At 38.4% G+C, this 14,997-nt stretch overlaps 4 protein-coding genes across 10 annotated transcripts; 1 reads left to right on the top strand and 3 right to left on the bottom strand.

Moving 5' to 3' along the window:
* Nucleotides 1-12: 12 nt before the first annotated feature.
* Nucleotides 13-1,808, bottom strand: LOC116932851 (D-beta-hydroxybutyrate dehydrogenase, mitochondrial). Its single transcript, XM_032940747.2, has 4 exons — nucleotides 1,263-1,808; nucleotides 842-1,174; nucleotides 396-782; nucleotides 13-327 (listed from the first exon to the last, which is right to left on the bottom strand). The coding sequence occupies exons 1-4, from the start codon at nucleotides 1,464-1,466 to the stop codon at nucleotides 139-141; spliced, it is 1,113 nt and encodes a 370-aa protein (XP_032796638.2). The 5' UTR covers nucleotides 1,467-1,808; the 3' UTR covers nucleotides 13-138.
* On the bottom strand, nucleotides 1,767-3,112 carry LOC116932413 (D-beta-hydroxybutyrate dehydrogenase, mitochondrial). Its single transcript, XM_032940206.1, has 5 exons — nucleotides 3,026-3,112; nucleotides 2,609-2,944; nucleotides 2,150-2,536; nucleotides 1,971-2,086; nucleotides 1,767-1,839 (listed from the first exon to the last, which is right to left on the bottom strand). The coding sequence occupies exons 1-5, from the start codon at nucleotides 3,110-3,112 to the stop codon at nucleotides 1,767-1,769; spliced, it is 999 nt and encodes a 332-aa protein (XP_032796097.1).
* A 549-nt stretch (nucleotides 3,113-3,661) lies between these two features.
* LOC116932852 (D-beta-hydroxybutyrate dehydrogenase, mitochondrial) lies at nucleotides 3,662-5,898 on the bottom strand. The gene is made up of 4 exons (XM_032940749.2): nucleotides 5,153-5,898; nucleotides 4,751-5,083; nucleotides 4,238-4,624; nucleotides 3,662-4,161 (listed from the first exon to the last, which is right to left on the bottom strand). The coding sequence occupies exons 1-4, from the start codon at nucleotides 5,330-5,332 to the stop codon at nucleotides 3,973-3,975; spliced, it is 1,089 nt and encodes a 362-aa protein (XP_032796640.1). The 5' UTR covers nucleotides 5,333-5,898; the 3' UTR covers nucleotides 3,662-3,972.
* A 1,120-nt stretch (nucleotides 5,899-7,018) lies between these two features.
* On the top strand, nucleotides 7,019-13,876 carry LOC116932967 (histone deacetylase 6). 7 transcript variants are annotated; one of them, XM_045180135.1, is made up of 23 exons: nucleotides 7,019-7,179; nucleotides 7,532-7,682; nucleotides 7,785-7,968; nucleotides 8,052-8,149; nucleotides 8,210-8,383; nucleotides 8,443-8,635; nucleotides 8,718-8,777; nucleotides 8,859-8,948; nucleotides 9,024-9,130; nucleotides 9,196-9,446; nucleotides 9,501-9,607; nucleotides 9,671-9,721; nucleotides 9,792-9,907; nucleotides 9,992-10,160; nucleotides 10,226-10,331; nucleotides 10,394-11,651; nucleotides 11,776-11,784; nucleotides 11,867-11,909; nucleotides 11,973-12,062; nucleotides 12,520-12,669; nucleotides 12,841-12,914; nucleotides 13,321-13,560; nucleotides 13,634-13,876. In XM_045180135.1, exons 1-16 carry the CDS (start codon nucleotides 7,056-7,058, stop codon nucleotides 10,741-10,743), a joined length of 2,331 nt encoding a protein of 776 aa, XP_045036070.1. In that variant the 5' UTR covers nucleotides 7,019-7,055; the 3' UTR covers nucleotides 10,744-11,651; nucleotides 11,776-11,784; nucleotides 11,867-11,909; nucleotides 11,973-12,062; nucleotides 12,520-12,669; nucleotides 12,841-12,914; nucleotides 13,321-13,560; nucleotides 13,634-13,876. The 7 variants fall into 7 exon arrangements, with proteins under 7 accessions (XP_045036070.1, XP_045036072.1, XP_045036073.1 ...); XM_045180137.1 differs by having other exon boundaries at nucleotides 11,776-11,874; nucleotides 12,017-12,062; XM_045180138.1 differs by having other exon boundaries at nucleotides 11,776-11,874; nucleotides 12,017-12,062; nucleotides 12,468-12,669.
* Nucleotides 13,877-14,997: the final 1,121 nt, after the last annotated feature.

Here is a 14,997-nt window from a genome sequence, read left to right as displayed (position 1 = left end):
GTGAGTCTTTAATAGTTTTTCACTTTTTTTTAGTTTCTAGATGCAAAAATAATTCAGAGCTAAAACATTCTGTGTAGAAATCAATTCTGGGGATACGCCGGATAGTTTGCCTATTGAATGAAACAGAAGGACGGTGCCTTAGCGATACAGATTAATTAACTGTTTTTGGAATCCTAGTCTCAGACTGTCAGTCCACGATGTAGGCACAAATTGGATGCAATAGGCCATAGCTTTATCAATTAGATTGGCTTCCAAATAGCGATGCTTGGGATATTCTCGATACACAGCATCTGTCATAGCAGATACGACGGATCCACTATCTCTTTCCTGCGAACGAGACAAAAGACGAAAGGTAAAATTTTAAAGACGCATACATGGAAAACACAAGATTTTACCGAGAGTTTCATAAGAATTTCTACGATACGTAGCTGCCTGTCGAAAGTCTCTTTTCCATAGTCTTTCTGGATGGATTCATCGAGTTTGTGCCACGTCTTGTTGGCCATTGCAATCAAACCTTCCTTTCCAGAAAGAACATTTGTAGCAGCCAAGAAGTTACCCGGTTCAATCATGCTGACTTTCACATTAAACGGGATCATTTCAAAACGAAGAATGTCCGAATAGGCTTCAAGTGCGAATTTCGTGATGCTGTAAGCACCCAAAAATGGGTCTGGAATACGACCCAGGATGGAAGAGACGTTAACAACCCGCCCATGGCTCTTGCGGATGAGTGGTAAAAATTCTTTCGTCACACGTATAGCACCAAACAAATTAACTGCTGCAACCTGAACATGATAACTCAGAGATCATGGAACATTTTTTTTTTCTTGGAAAATTAGAATACCTTATTGTAATCTTCCATGGCAAGCCATTCGAGGAAACCAACAATGTAGCGACCAGCATTATTGACAACAGCCCACATCCCCAAGGCCGGAAGATGATTTTCGACATATTCACGAGCTTTCTTCACATCTTCGTTACTGGTAACGTCTAATTTGATAACGTGCAACCTTCCAGTTTCATTCCCTATGCTTTGCAAACCTAATGCCCCGTAACTCTTTTCATCTCGGCAACCGGCAAAGACGGTAAAATCCATCGAATGCAGCTTCTCTGCTAACTGATGTCCAAAGCCGGAATCGCATCCGGTAATCAGCACGCCTCGACCTTGCGGCGAGATCTACCATCAACCGTTAAACAAAAATCAGGTCAGAAAAACGAATTACGTAAAAAAAAATAAGGACAGACAGTTGATTCGTATGACTTACGGACATAGAATTGTAGTAGCCGTAGATCACCTGGGCTAACCCACTCACGATCAAAATAAAGCACCAAAAGGGGAATAGGTAAGAAATCAAATAGGCCAAATTGAAACAGACCACTGCTGGCAAAAATTGCCACTTGAGAGCTTTCATAAAACCCATTTTACTTCGTTCGAATGTTGGCCGGAGAGATGCTCTAACGTCTTGCATGGTTAAACACTAATCGAGACTTATTCTAATTCAGTTTCTGTGTATATACATTTATATATATGAGATAGGCTACAAAATTTAATTCGTTTCAATGACGTTTTAAACTAGAAAATGCGTTTTTACTTCTTCTTCAACGTTTTTTCACTTCTCAGATGTCGACTTTGAGACGATTCCGGTCCGTAAATTAGGTTACTGTGAAACTTCCGAAAAACAGTGGACTCCCTCGAGTGCTAATCACATCTTTCCACGAACTCAGTTCCCCATCTTTTTCTTTTATCTAGTCCACACACAAGTGTGTTGCTAGATGCATCGTATGATATGATGACGATGGTCCCAAATCGGCCCAATGACGATGTAATCTAATACCCATTTCCTATTTGAAGTGTATTTTTAACTGTTAGCATATGCAGTTTTGCGACTAAAAAGAAAAACTGACCATAGAAATTGAGCAGCTGATTGTGGATTAAAAGTCTCAGGCGATTTGTTAACATGGTAGGCAAATACCGAACACAGTAAGCAAGCGTTTTATCCAATCGAGTGGCTTCTAAATATCGTTTTTTGGGACGGAATCGAACGAGAGCATCTGACATCGCATTAATGACAAAACTTATATCTCTGTCCTATAAAAAAAATAGAATTTTTTATGTTTTAAGAGAATGTAGAGCGATAGCAAAAGATTATACCGATAAAGCTAGAAGTATTTCGCCAATGCGAAGTTGTCTTTCTAAACTATTCTTCCCGTAATCTTTTCGCACAGGTTCATCCAACTGATCCCAAGTTGAACGAGTCGCGGCATTCATACTTTCTATACCCGCAGTGATATTGACGGCCGACAAGAAGTTGCCCGGCTCGATGGTGTTCACCTTCACATTAAAAGGCACCATCTGAAAGCGAAGGATTTCGGAGAAGGCCTCAAGTGCGAATTTGCTTATACAATAGGCTCCTAGAAAAGGATCTGCCACACGGCCCAGAATTGACGAAACGTTTACTATCCTTCCTTGGCTCTTGCGAATGAGTGGCAAAAAAGCTTTCGTTACACGCATAACGCCCAACACGTTCACTGACGACACCTAAACTAATAAATGTTTTTTTAGGCAAAAAAAATGACTGGTTGTTTTGGAAAAACTGAAACGTGTTAGTACCGTTTCATGGGTTTCCATTGAGAGCCATTCGAGAAATCCTGCCCTGTATCGCCCAGCGTTATTAACGATGCCCCAGAGACCTTTTTTCGGGAGACGTACCTCCACAAATCTGAGAGCTCTATCTACATCTTCTTGGCTTGTGACGTCCATTCTTATAACATACATCCGTCCCGTTTTTGCACCAAGTTTTAGTAGACCTAATGCAGTTTCGCTTTTCTCATGTTGCAGGCAACAGGCGAATACAGTGAATTCCATTGCGTGCAATCTCTCGGCTAATAGGTGACCAAATCCAGAATCACAGCCGGTGATTAGGACAGCCCGATCCTTAGGTGAAATCTATGAGCCAAAGATTGCCCAAGAAGGAGGAAGGAAAGTTTTTTTAATGAAACATTTTAAAAGGAAGTATGTCTGATTTACAGAGATGGAATGGTAGAAGCGATGAATCAACTGCGCTAAAGCGACTCCACTGAAAAAAATGCACAAAAGGGGAGAACTATCTGCCATCATGTAAGCGATGTTGAAACAAATGACTGCCGGTGAAAACTGCCATTGAAGAAATCTGATAAGCAACATTTTTTTTTCTTTGCTCGACAGTATGTTTGGGAATCCTTCAGGGCACCGTATGAATATCTGTATCATCCAGATGAAGAACCCAAACTATTATGAATCCTTTTCGAGAATTTCTTTGCTATTTATGCACTGTATGTCACAGGCGTATATGTCATTAAAAAAACTTGTATTAGCATTTTAGTACTAAGACGAAATTACCCGAAACTACTTATTATGACATATGGCACATATTTTAATCTTATGAAATTTCTTTAATAGGTAACATGTGTGAAAATTCCAGGAACAGTTGTCCGCTTCCATGAAAGCCTTGAACTTCATTACAAGTCTAGACATTAACGTCAAGTAACAACAAAAAAAAAATGATATCGAACCTTCTATGCACGTCTAGCCAAAGCAAACATTGAATGAATTAAGGTAAAAAAATGTTTTATATCTTGAGCAAAATCACCGTTGTAAACATTGGTATGTCTCATGGCTTAGCTGCGTTTTATGGAGTCATTCCTGTACTTTGAATGCAAGTCCATCTTTTTAAAACGAATTCCGTTTCTACAGGTATCGAATCTGTATGTATTGCCTTTATTGCATTTATTTTGTAGAAGAACTATTTTCCATGTTAATGAATTTGGATTATTGAATAGAAAAAAAAATCTTCTTTACGATCCAGTCAACAAGAACAGTAAATTTCTTACGCGGAAGTTGCAATTGGCACCTCTAAACTGGGGTGCCAGTGGTTAAGAAACTAATTACTACGTTTTGTCACAGAATTAACAGGTAAACAAGATTAGATGCAAGCCTTAACGATTAACACTTAGTAAGTTAGCGTGGAACATGAGTCTCAGCCGGTCAATCAAGGAAGTAGGCAAGAAATAAATCATAATAGTCAAGAACTTGTCGAACATCGAAGTTTCCAAATAGCGGTTCTTAGGATGTACTCTGTAAAGCGCTTCAGTCATTGCGTTTGTAACAAAACCGCCGTTTCGTTTCTAGTAAAATAAAGGTATTTGATTAAGGTGTAGCATTTCGGATGGAACATTTACATTTAAGTCAAATGTTACTTACCGATAGTTCTAGAAGTAATTCACCGATTCGAAGTTGTCTCTCTAAACTGTCTCTTTCATAGTCTTTCTGAAGAGACCCGTCCAATCTGTTCCACATATGTCTCGCCATAAGAACCAAATCCTCTTTGCAGGAATCGCTGTTGGCGGATGAAAGGTAATTGCCTGGCTCAACGGTAATAACGTGAACATCGAAAGATTTCATCTCGAGCCGGAGGACGTCGGAGAATGCATTAATTCCGTGTTTAGTAATACAGTAAGCACCCAAGAACGGAGCTGCCACGCGACCCAGGATGGAGGAAACATTAACTATCCTTCCTCTGCTGTTGCGGACCAGTGGTAAAAAAGCTTTCGTCACTCGGATGGCACCAAACAAATTCACCGACGCGAGCTGAAAATGTCATTGAAAAACGCACTTTCGTCAAATTAAAAAAGAAGAACAATCACCGCATGACTTTAAAATGAGGACGGATTTAAGAATAATGAAATTAGGAGATACAATCATTTTTCTATTTACCGTTTCGTAGGTTTCAACTGGAAGCCATTCCAAAAATCCGACGTCGTAGCGGTCGGCATTGTTAACAATAGCCCATAGCCCATGTTCCGGAAGACAGTTTTCCACATAATGGCGAGCGTTGTCGACATCTTTCTGGCTGTTAACGTCCATGTGAATAACATGCAATCGACCGGTAATTTTTCCTATGCTATGCAGAATCAAAGATCCTCTGCTTTTTTCATCCAAGCAACAAGCGTAGACGTGGAAATCCATCGAATGTAATTTTTCTGCTAACTGATGTCCGAAACCAGAATCGCATCCCGTGATTACCACTCCTTTCCCTTTTGGTGCGATCTGAAATCATTACAATTGTTAACGGGATAGTTGATTGCAAAACAAAGATATACAAATGATTTGTTTTACGGAAAGAGAATCGTAGTAGACGCGAACCAATTGTGAAAATCCGGCAGCAACCATCAAAATCGAACAAATCGATGAAAAGTTTACCACCAAATATGCTAAATTAAACCAGATGATTGCTGGGAAAAGATCCCAATTCACAATCCTGAAAATCCTCGTGTGGTGATCGTACATGGTTATCATGAGGAATCAAAGTCTTTCTACTAACTAATAAAATCCAGCCTAAGCAAACGCTCCAGATATGACACTACGTGCTTCACGGCAAAGCTGCGTTGGAATAACGTTCGAGAAACCCTTGAGCTCGATAAAATATATCACAATGTTCTCTTATTTTTCCCCAATGTATTATTCATGTCTAGAAGAAGAAAAGAAAGGTCGAAATTGTAGGGAAGCACAAATGTTACGCATCGTAGGAACTGGAAAGATGGCTCTTGGCTTTTCTTTCATGGAGGGGCGTTTCGCAAACATATCTAGATTTAATGTGAAATCAGCCTCCTTAAGGAAATGAATTTGTAAATAATTGCTAGACTGGGTCGGTGGTGGGTGTAAGAGTGGGAAAAAATAACTCAACACTATAAGAGAGCTGCCTCTTCACTGGTAGATACTGGGACATTTAATCCTCTCAGCTGACGGTGGCGACCCAACTCGCATTCCGGCCAAATCCGCTTTTGCGGATTGCACCCTCTCTGTCATGGCAGGAATATCCAGGTAGATGGCGAACTATTCTTATCTTCATGTACGTTGCCTATTAACCTGGAATCAGAATGAATCAAAACCATATTTTAATAGCAAAGAGTTAGCCAACAATAGGGCTCGGCCCCGAATCTACCTGAGACCCAGCTTACTACGGGAAGGTACTGGCGCGACACACGTAAAAAGTGTGTTGATCTTAGCGTCATTACCTTCCGGTAGTTAGCTAGGTTTCATGTAACGGTCGCACAAGTTCGAACGCAAATAAATTTACAAGTTCATTACAGATCGACGTTAGAATGCAAATTATGATCATATTCACCTACTGGATACCTAATTGTGAATAGCTACACCAATCAAGCACTAGCCAAAACAAAACAAAGGTTTTGCCTCTACTCTCGTCTGGTCTAGATTAGCCTAGATAGATTAGAAAAATGCAGATTAAATTAAACAAATATAAAAAACGAATATTTAATTCCATTGTGCGAAAGCGTGAATCACATTAAAACACCCTAATAGATATTTCTACACTTGTGTGCACAGTGCAGGTGAGTGAATTACTGAGTTGAAAACCGGAATTGGATTTTAGATTTTCTATATTGGATTGCCTAAGGTTATTAGGGTGTTCGAGGTCATTGTTTGTGGGTAGGTCAATGGAGGAGATGTTGGTATTACATCAGTTTACGTCCAAATATAATTTTATTTTCCCACAGCCATCCATTGGCCTTCAGGTTTTAGTTACTTCTACCCTAAAGTTTATTTAGGGAAAGCCAGTGGCTTTCCTTATAAAGCAAAGCGATATGTATTTACTTAGTTTTCTGAAATCTTTGACTTTTAGCCTAATCAGTTCCTCTAAAGGAATCATGAACCACTTAACAAACTAATGTTTGCTGCGTCTTTTTTTTTGTGTGTGTGTGTTGTACTTGTGCCGTTCACGTTGTCATTTTCAAAACGGCGGTGGTTAGATTCGATTTACCAGCAAAACCGCAAGCCTACCCATCTTGGAAAACAGTCTAGGTGGACGATCATAGACGACTTTTTTTGTTGCGATCTGTAGGTAAACCGGGTTTGGCAAACACCATTCATTAGTCATTACATTACGATTACGCAAATGGCGAATTCGAGCATTCGACTGCGATACGAATTTTAATTAAAGTGAGAAGAGGCTTCATGCCTTTTTATCTGCCAATGTTCATTGTTTACCTGTTCAGTCTGTATGTTAAAATGTCATATGGTTACATTGATTCCGTCTTCCGTGTCGCATTGGTTTGACGGTGTTAAACGAAATTACCCGGTCACTTGCCATCAAAATTGCTTACAGTTACATCTGGGCTGCCAAAGTAAGGGCTAGACCATTAAAGTGGTTGCATTATTTGCTTAGATAAACTTAATTTTGTAACCAAGTCTTCTAAGTTATGGTTTAAGTAGATTCAGGGGGTTAGATTTATGCAAAAATTTCTAACTTGAAGAAATCCAAATCCAAATGCTATTCTTGCGAACGCAAAAAAGCATGTAGTACAATAAATGCTATACCTTAATAGATGACAATACAATTCATACTTGTGAAAGAAGTACAGAAAAACAATACCATGCTGTCTTCTGTCTAAAAAATGGAAACATAAATTATTGTGCCTTGATAGGAGATTAATGATTTTTTAATCCTGAAAATTCAATAAAAACAATTGATTGCAGAGAATATTCTGGAGATCTACATTCAGCAGACCCTTTTAACCAAAAAAATGAGTACAGGAATTATTTATGACAATCGCATGGTTGAACATAAGTGCCTATGGGATTTGAACTACAACGAAAAACCTGAAAGATTTACTAGCATACTTCAAAGGTAATGTTATTACTGTGCAGTCCTATTCTTTAATGTAATGTTAAGTAATTGCATGTATTTTGTGATTCTAAAATCACAAACTTTTTAAAATCATTTCTTAAGATGTGAAGAGCTGCAACTTCTGAACAGATGCCTACATCTTAAACCAAGAGCAGCTACCAAAGAGGAATTACTAATGGTTCACACACCTGAAATGATAAGCATTCTTAAAAACACAGCTGGCTTTTCCGATGAGGGAGCATTGGAACAATTGAGTTCAAAATATGATTTTTTGTACATTCACCCGGTAAGCATGCCTCTTTGTAATTTTTGGCTTAAAAGCGGAAACGCTTGTTTTTCATTTAGATTTTTTTTTTTTGCGATATAAAGAGCACCTATGATTTGTCGCTATTGGCTGCTGGATCAACAGTTGAGCTGGTGTCTAACATATTAGATGGAAAAATAAAAAATGGAATGGCCGTTATAAGGTATATTAGCCAAAACATTCTTTTCCTCACATTTGAACTATTGTTTTCAATTAAAAATAGACCACCAGGTCATCACGCCATGAAGAGTGAATATTGCGGTTACTGTTTCTACAACAATGTGGCCATCGCTGCCCAATATGCGCTCGAAACTCAAGGCCTTAAAAGGATACTAATTGTGGATTGGGATATTCATCATGGACAAGCCACTCAACAGATGTTTTATGACGATCCAAGGTAATAATCACATGTTGAAGTAGGATAAGAGTGTAAAAAAAGATATATTTTGAGCGCAGAGTCTTGTATTTTTCAATCCACGGCTATCAAAACGGTGCATTTTGGCCTCACCTCCGTGAGTCCGACTATCACAACATCGGTCGCGGTGCTGGCCTAGGATACAACATCAACGTCCCCATGAACGAAATTAAAATGGGCAACAGCGATTACATGGCCATATTTCACGAGTTGCTATTGCCAATCGCTTATGAGGTGTTACTACTAGCTTGCTACTAACCTGAGGTTTGATAGTGAGTAAATGTGTTCTGATTTTCTTTTGCATGTTTTCACGCAGTTTAACCCCGAACTAGTTATCGTGAGTGCTGGTTACGATGCTGCACTCGGATGTCCTGAAGTAATTTCGTGCAATTTTCCGATATCTTGATTTTTAGTTTCATACCTGTCATTACTAAATTTCTTAATTTATCGATTTCAGGGTGAGATGGAAGTAACACCTGCATGTTACAGCCATTTCACGAATTCTCTAATGGGCCTTGCCAATGGTCGACTTGCCGTTGTTCTCGAAGTACGTAATAGTGTAGTGTTCAGAGTTTTATACGTAAAATCCGTGATACCATTACATAACGAAAGCCGTTTCTAGGGAGGATATTGCTTGAAATCGTTGTCGGAAGGTGCCGCCCTAACCTTGCGAAACTTGCTTGGCGATCCTGTTCCTCTCATACAGAATTTAGACGCTCCTAAGAGAAGGTATTTTGATAACTTTTTACACGACAAGTACATGTTAGCCGTATATCGATGCTTGCCTTATTAAGTGCTCAACAGGCAATTATGAGTGTAATGTACGTCCTTCGCCGTCACTGGAATTGTCTTCAACATTTAGAAGAATTTAACGTACAGGAAATAAAAGATCCAATGAATCTTCCTGAAAACAAATTCTGGCCGCGCATAGAATTCGTTGGCAGCGATGAAAAGCCAGAAACGTACGCTACTCGTGATATTTGTCCTGCACAGGATCCAAAAGTTGCGGCAGAGCTAGATGCGCAGCTTGATGCTTTAATTGCAAGTATGCACATATCAGTTTTTCATACGCCTGTTTATTTAGTTAACTCTTTATTAGGTACGTGTTTGGACGTCCAGCCAAACCGCGTTGGCTTTACTGCCAACCCAGCAGAACCTATAGTGGCACAATTGGAAATTATTCAACGTTGTCACATGATCCAAACAGTCAGTATATCTATTGTCTGTTATTACTTTGCCTTACCATTTGAAGATTTCAAAATGATTTAGGAACGATCCCAAACCTCGATTGCGGAAGAAACGTCGGGATTCTTTAGAAACGTAAGATACGATTTGTGCTATTTTAGATACCCCACCGTAATTCCTTGTTTATTGTGATTTTGTATTTAAGTTGATAGGTAGCATCCTTGATGGTAAATGCCGTAGTGGCATTGCCATTGTGGATAAATCTTCCGAAAATTTGATTAAAACTCTGAAATACGCAGTCGACAGTCGTGGCACCAAAAAGTAAGTTCTTTTCTAAAGTAGGGTGAGGAACTAATCGAATGAGCTTAAAAAGAAGAAACTTAACTTCCTCTTCACTTCTTTTAGCGTAATGTTTATCGATATGAGGATTCATCCCGACTGTGAAATACAAAGATCATTTCAAGAAGATGTTCGCATTTTATGCGCATCGCTGTATTCCGGACTTGCTTTGGATGATGTGGAATTTGTGGGGCTGAACGATTCAAAAAGATACATCGTTAATATTGGTTTGCAGGTTCTAAATGCGCAAAAGTTCGCTGCGACACAATTTTAATGTCAGTTTTTTATCTTCCGTCATAGCCTAATTGCGGAGATGCAGAAATATTTTCAAGTTTTTTTCGCGTACTGTTGCCCATTGCTTATCAATTTGGCCCGCAGTTAATCGTTATTGCAGCAGATTCATCAGGTAGTACAGTTCGTAAGCCTTTGTGTTTGAAACTTTGTATTTAATAAATTTTAATTTCATAGGAAATATTTCAGCGGAAGGTTTCGGACAAATCATACACCTGCTAACGTCAATAGCTGAAGGTCGATTGTCTGTGACTTTTGAAAATTCTCTAGTAATTAACTCCTCCTTAAGCCGAATAAAAAGCTGTGTTCAGGCTCTTCTGGGAGAGCCAATTGGTATGCCAGGAGAAATCCATCATCGACTAGATGCCACATCAGTGTGCACTATTCGTACCGTGAATAAAGCGCATAATCCGTACTGGAATGCTTTGCAATTCAATTTGCAGGTACCGGATGTGAACGTACTTGTACCACCATTTATGAACGACGAAAAGGTTTTAAGATATAATCCTGAGCTTTTACATTCTTAGATCCATAGGATGCATCGAATCTTATTGAATATTTCATTGAAGGTCTGTTGTTAGATGTTAAAAGTACATAGATTTAATTAAACGAAAAAAGCATGTAAAGCATGCATTCTTATTTCAAATTTACTTATTTAATACCAAGGAAGCTGTAAAAATGTAATAGTGTTTACTTGAATTGGACATAACCGATCCAATTTGTAATCGATATCACCAATAAGGTAAAATCTATTTCCCCCCGGCAGCCGGTGGGCGCTAGTGTTAAAATTGTCTATTTCCCCTCGGCAGCAAAAAAGGCGCTGTGCCCTTTGCGAAGCCTATGCTTCACAGACAGACGAATTATGTATTTAAAACCTAATCTGTATTACTTAAAATCCTAATCACGTGTATTTTAACTATTAAGAAACACAAAAACATTTGACTCATAGTTGTTATCTTATGTACTGGGTACTGCTTTTTATCGAAATTAAACACACAAGCAAGCTACTTGTTACATAATTTTATTTTTTACTGGTCGTTTTCTTTTACTTGAAGCAGCGGTCAGTGTTGACTCTGCTTGAAGTAACAAATACTGTATTTTCCCGTAGTATCCACCTGATTGTGTTCACTGATTCAAGTGTGCAATAGCTATTTAAACACCAACGCCCCTACTGGCCGGGGGGAAATAGACAGTTTTGTCACTAGCGCCCCTCGGCAGCTGGGGGGAAATAGCACATTTTGACATGAGCGCCCGGGGGGGCTGCCGGGGGGAAATAGGCGTGTCCCACCAATAAACCAAAAATCGGCCACGATTATAGCCAATTTGGGCCGATCGCTAAGTTGCCAGTTTACTGTTTAGCTTCAACCTAGCAAGGGCGAAGAAACAAGAAAGTACAAAGTAGCTAATTTGTCTTGCCTCTGCTAGTGGCCGCCATGTGAGTAGCTAAGAAACTGAATTTTTGTATTATAGCTGCTTGTCGACTTACTACATTTTTTAAATGTTAACTGATCTCCAACCATCTATGTTGCTTTCAATAACATGGTTGATATTCCGCAAAGGCTTTACAGGTATTCTACAGTTTAATTACTGAAGAGAACAGGTGATATGTAAAGTTGAATTTATGCATGGTGATGACACAAACTTATGGAGGTTCATTGGTAAAAAGTTGATCACTTCAATGGAAACAATTTTAGTAAGTCTGAAAGAGCTTTTTGATATTGTGAAGAAATACTTCATCTAATAATTTTTCTCTTAGAAAGTTTCTGCTACCAGTGTATTTTTGTTCCTCTACATGTTAAGGAACAACCAACCTTGATGTTGCTCTTGTGATGGATCTGGATTAATGGTAAGTTATGCTTATATTTGCACCAATCTTTATGATATCTCTTTACTAGGGAAAATATTGAAATATAAAATGATCAGCCATTTAAGTTATGAAGATTCCTTCTTTGTAAGCAAATTAAATAAATCTGGAAGAGTTTGTAGAAACTTTGATGAAATACTTTATCTTATCTTATTTCTCTTAGAATCTTTTCATTGCTAGAGTATTTTCCTCTTCTCATTAAGGAATAACCTAACTTAATGTTGCCTTGTGATGGGTTTGGATTATTGATAAGTTTTGCTTTTATTCTGACAAATTCTTATAAGACTATTATAGAAGGTTTTTTTTCCGCATTTTGGTACTAAACTAATTTGGCACAGCTATTCCTTACATGTATGTTATCGTGGCGAATGGTAATGTTTTTCTGAGGTCGAGAAATGGAAACATCTGATCGCTCTCATTTTCGGAACGGAACTTTTAGAAACCGGTGCTGATTAATTTTTGGTGGAAAATTTTACGTCGAAGACTGAACTTGCGTTGTCCCGCGGTTACGCTAAAAACTGAGACACGTCCGTGTCAGTGGCTGAAAGCGAGCGACTCGGACCCATCCAGTTGGCTTCTAGCCCGTTTGGTATGAGTTTTCTCGACTTTATTCGTACGTTTACAGCAATTGAATGTGTCCATCTGAATATGGAAACCAGTCAATGCGAGCCCATTCTGCAAGGCAGAGCTAAACTAAAATTGACTTGAAAGTGAATAATTGCATGCAGAATCATCGTATCTTCGTTCAATTTCTTTTCAGTTTCGTGGATCATTCGTGTCTATTAAGGATTTCGCAAAGAGGACTCATTGCTGGCGGATATCGCAACAATTTTGGTAACAGTCAAGCTTTTTTTGTTCATTTTTTAAAAACACAGCAACACATGCCAGTTACACGAGATGGACTAACAACATTCTTTTGATGGATAATCGATTAAATTTTTGATAGAAACATTCTACATGATTCCTCGACTACATCTGATTGTCAGTGATGTGGATGAAATCGTCATTTCGAACTATTTAAAAACTCAACAAACAATTGTATTTTGGTTTGTTCTCACGGTAGATGAGTCAACACTCAAATGGATCAATGTGATATTTTATTGTTCCGAAAACTTTTGAAACGGGTCACGAAGGATATTTTACTCTGCTCGTGTACAGTGCTCAGGCAATTAAGCTCGAGAAAATAATTGCTTACAACTATCGATTTGACATTTGTCACTTTTTTTTTTTACGACTTCAGGATGGTTTTCATTTTGCCGTGTCAAATGAAATCGACTGATTCAAGCGCCTTCGATCATTAATGGATACAATAACGTAGTCGGATTCCAAGTAAACTATGATGGTTTTTCAGCACTCATTTTACGCCATATGCGAAAAGATGGCATTTCGGAGATTTCTTGTCGGCTATCTTTCACATCACCGTATCATTTTATATCAATGTATAGAAACTACTGACGAGGAATTCCGCTTCATCTAAAAGGTTTTTTATTCCATTGAATTTATATCTTTATCTCTTTGCTATTCTAATAGAAAATCTGTACAATTCTGTGTAGGCAAATGGATCCTAGCTTAACTATTAAATACAAACAGAAGAACTGGAAAACATGGAAAGAAGAGATAGCAAAGAAAAAAAAAAAAAACAAGTCAGGAAGGAAAATTAAGTAAGCAAAAAGTAGATGAACCTCAACCCTACCCGGGGAACTGAATGAAATAGAGAACTGCAGCTAATGTGAGTATTGTCATGGAAAACTACGTCAGCAGTGTTGTGCTGATTTTGTCTTTATTTTGCCCGTAAGGTAATTTTAGTATTGAATTAAGACTTATCAAATTTTCTTTCGTTTTTAACTGCATCTCATTTAGAAAAAAGGTTGAAGCAGTAGAGGAAGTAGAAAAATTTGCCGTAAAACGAGTTTTGAAAATGTCGAGCACGGAATAAGTGAACGGTATTTAGGCGGATTATCGTGCACTCAGAGATAAATAGTCAAATTTAATTATATTGCATCGACAGATATTATTTTATTTTAGATTTTATTATTATATCAGATTTTATTATTATATCAGATTTCGCTTGAAACGAACTTTGGTTATCTACTGTTATGGACCTTAATGTATAAAATACGTCGCGTTCGGGAAGTACCGCAGTGAAAAGTGCGGGTTAAAATTAGGCACAACTCCTTTATAGCAGGCTAAATTATTCCACTTGAAAGGTTACGGGAAAAAAAGATTTGTAGGTAAGTTCTGTCAATATTTTTCCGCAGCGCATTCAAGGACGGGAAAAGATTTGTAGGTAAGTTCTGTCAATATTTTGCCGCAGCGCATTCAAAGACAGGGCCTAACACCTTGCATAGCTATAGGAAACAATAAGAAATAATTAAGAACATCAAACTAATAAACATAACTATAGCATAGGTAACAAATTTACGTTTCACACAAACTGAGGAAGAAGCACATGAGGTAGGCGATATTGAGAAGTAATCCGTAACTGTCCCGTGCATCACTTGCGGCATCACTGTTACGGCCGGTAATTCAATCCGACAACTGGAGCCATGTTCCTCGGCTCAATCTTCCAAACCTAAAAAAGCCGATGATGTTACGTGACTTAACAATCCCAGTAGCCGAAGATGCTGCAAGCTACTTCATCTTGTGTCCGGAGCATTGGAAAGATCCTAAGAAGGTAATCTTACGAATTCGTTTCCCTAGCCACATGTTGAAATCTGTTGTTTTCTTGTTAGGTCAATGACACTGATGTTTGCGGAATCCGGATATCCTTAAGAACGGGAAGTCTTTGAAAAAACTGAAGAATCCTATCTTATTCAATAACAGAAGTTTCAAGCGTAACTGGGAAACAAGAAATCCGTTATCCGATTTATACGACTGCCAATTGATTCTCTGGTGTCACTTTTCCCATGACTCGAGT

This window comes from Daphnia magna, linkage group LG10, assembly GCF_020631705.1.
Source record: "Daphnia magna isolate NIES linkage group LG10, ASM2063170v1.1, whole genome shotgun sequence".
NCBI classification, from domain to species: domain Eukaryota; kingdom Metazoa; phylum Arthropoda; class Branchiopoda; order Diplostraca; family Daphniidae; genus Daphnia; species Daphnia magna.
This window is presented reverse-complemented; position numbering and strand designations above follow the sequence as displayed.

What these genes read in the sequence shown, in the direction of transcription:
- LOC116932413 (XM_032940206.1), bottom strand. Translation starts at nt 3,112, where the DNA reads ATGGCAGATAGTTCTCCCCTTTTGTGCATTTTTTTCAGTGGAGTCGCT. An exon ending in GCTTCTACCATTCCATCTCT is followed by an intron (nt 2,945 to 3,025) that starts GTAAATCAGACA and finishes TTTGGCTCATAG; the next exon opens with ATTTCACCTAAGGATCGGGC. An exon ending in ACGCTTGCTTACTGTGTTCG is followed by an intron (nt 1,840 to 1,970) that starts GTATTTGCCTAC and finishes CACTTCAAATAG; the next exon opens with GAAATGGGTATTAGATTACA.
- LOC116932852 (XM_032940749.2), bottom strand. Translation starts at nt 5,332, where the DNA reads ATGATAACCATGTACGATCACCACACGAGGATTTTCAGGATTGTGAAT. An exon ending in TCTACTACGATTCTCTTTCC is followed by an intron (nt 5,084 to 5,152) that starts GTAAAACAAATC and finishes TAATGATTTCAG; the next exon opens with ATCGCACCAAAAGGGAAAGG. An exon ending in CAGTTGAAACCTACGAAACG is followed by an intron (nt 4,625 to 4,750) that starts GTAAATAGAAAA and finishes TGACATTTTCAG; the next exon opens with CTCGCGTCGGTGAATTTGTT.
- LOC116932967 (XM_045180135.1), top strand. Translation starts at nt 7,056, where the DNA reads ATGTTAAAATGTCATATGGTTACATTGATTCCGTCTTCCGTGTCGCAT. An exon ending in GACTTGCCGTTGTTCTCGAA is followed by an intron (nt 8,949 to 9,023) that starts GTACGTAATAGT and finishes AGCCGTTTCTAG; the next exon opens with GGAGGATATTGCTTGAAATC. An exon ending in GTTGTCACATGATCCAAACA is followed by an intron (nt 9,608 to 9,670) that starts GTCAGTATATCT and finishes AAAATGATTTAG; the next exon opens with GAACGATCCCAAACCTCGAT.
- LOC116932851 (XM_032940747.2), bottom strand. Translation starts at nt 1,466, where the DNA reads ATGCAAGACGTTAGAGCATCTCTCCGGCCAACATTCGAACGAAGTAAA. An exon ending in GCTACTACAATTCTATGTCC is followed by an intron (nt 1,175 to 1,262) that starts GTAAGTCATACG and finishes GGTTGATGGTAG; the next exon opens with ATCTCGCCGCAAGGTCGAGG. An exon ending in CCATGGAAGATTACAATAAG is followed by an intron (nt 783 to 841) that starts GTATTCTAATTT and finishes TATCATGTTCAG; the next exon opens with GTTGCAGCAGTTAATTTGTT.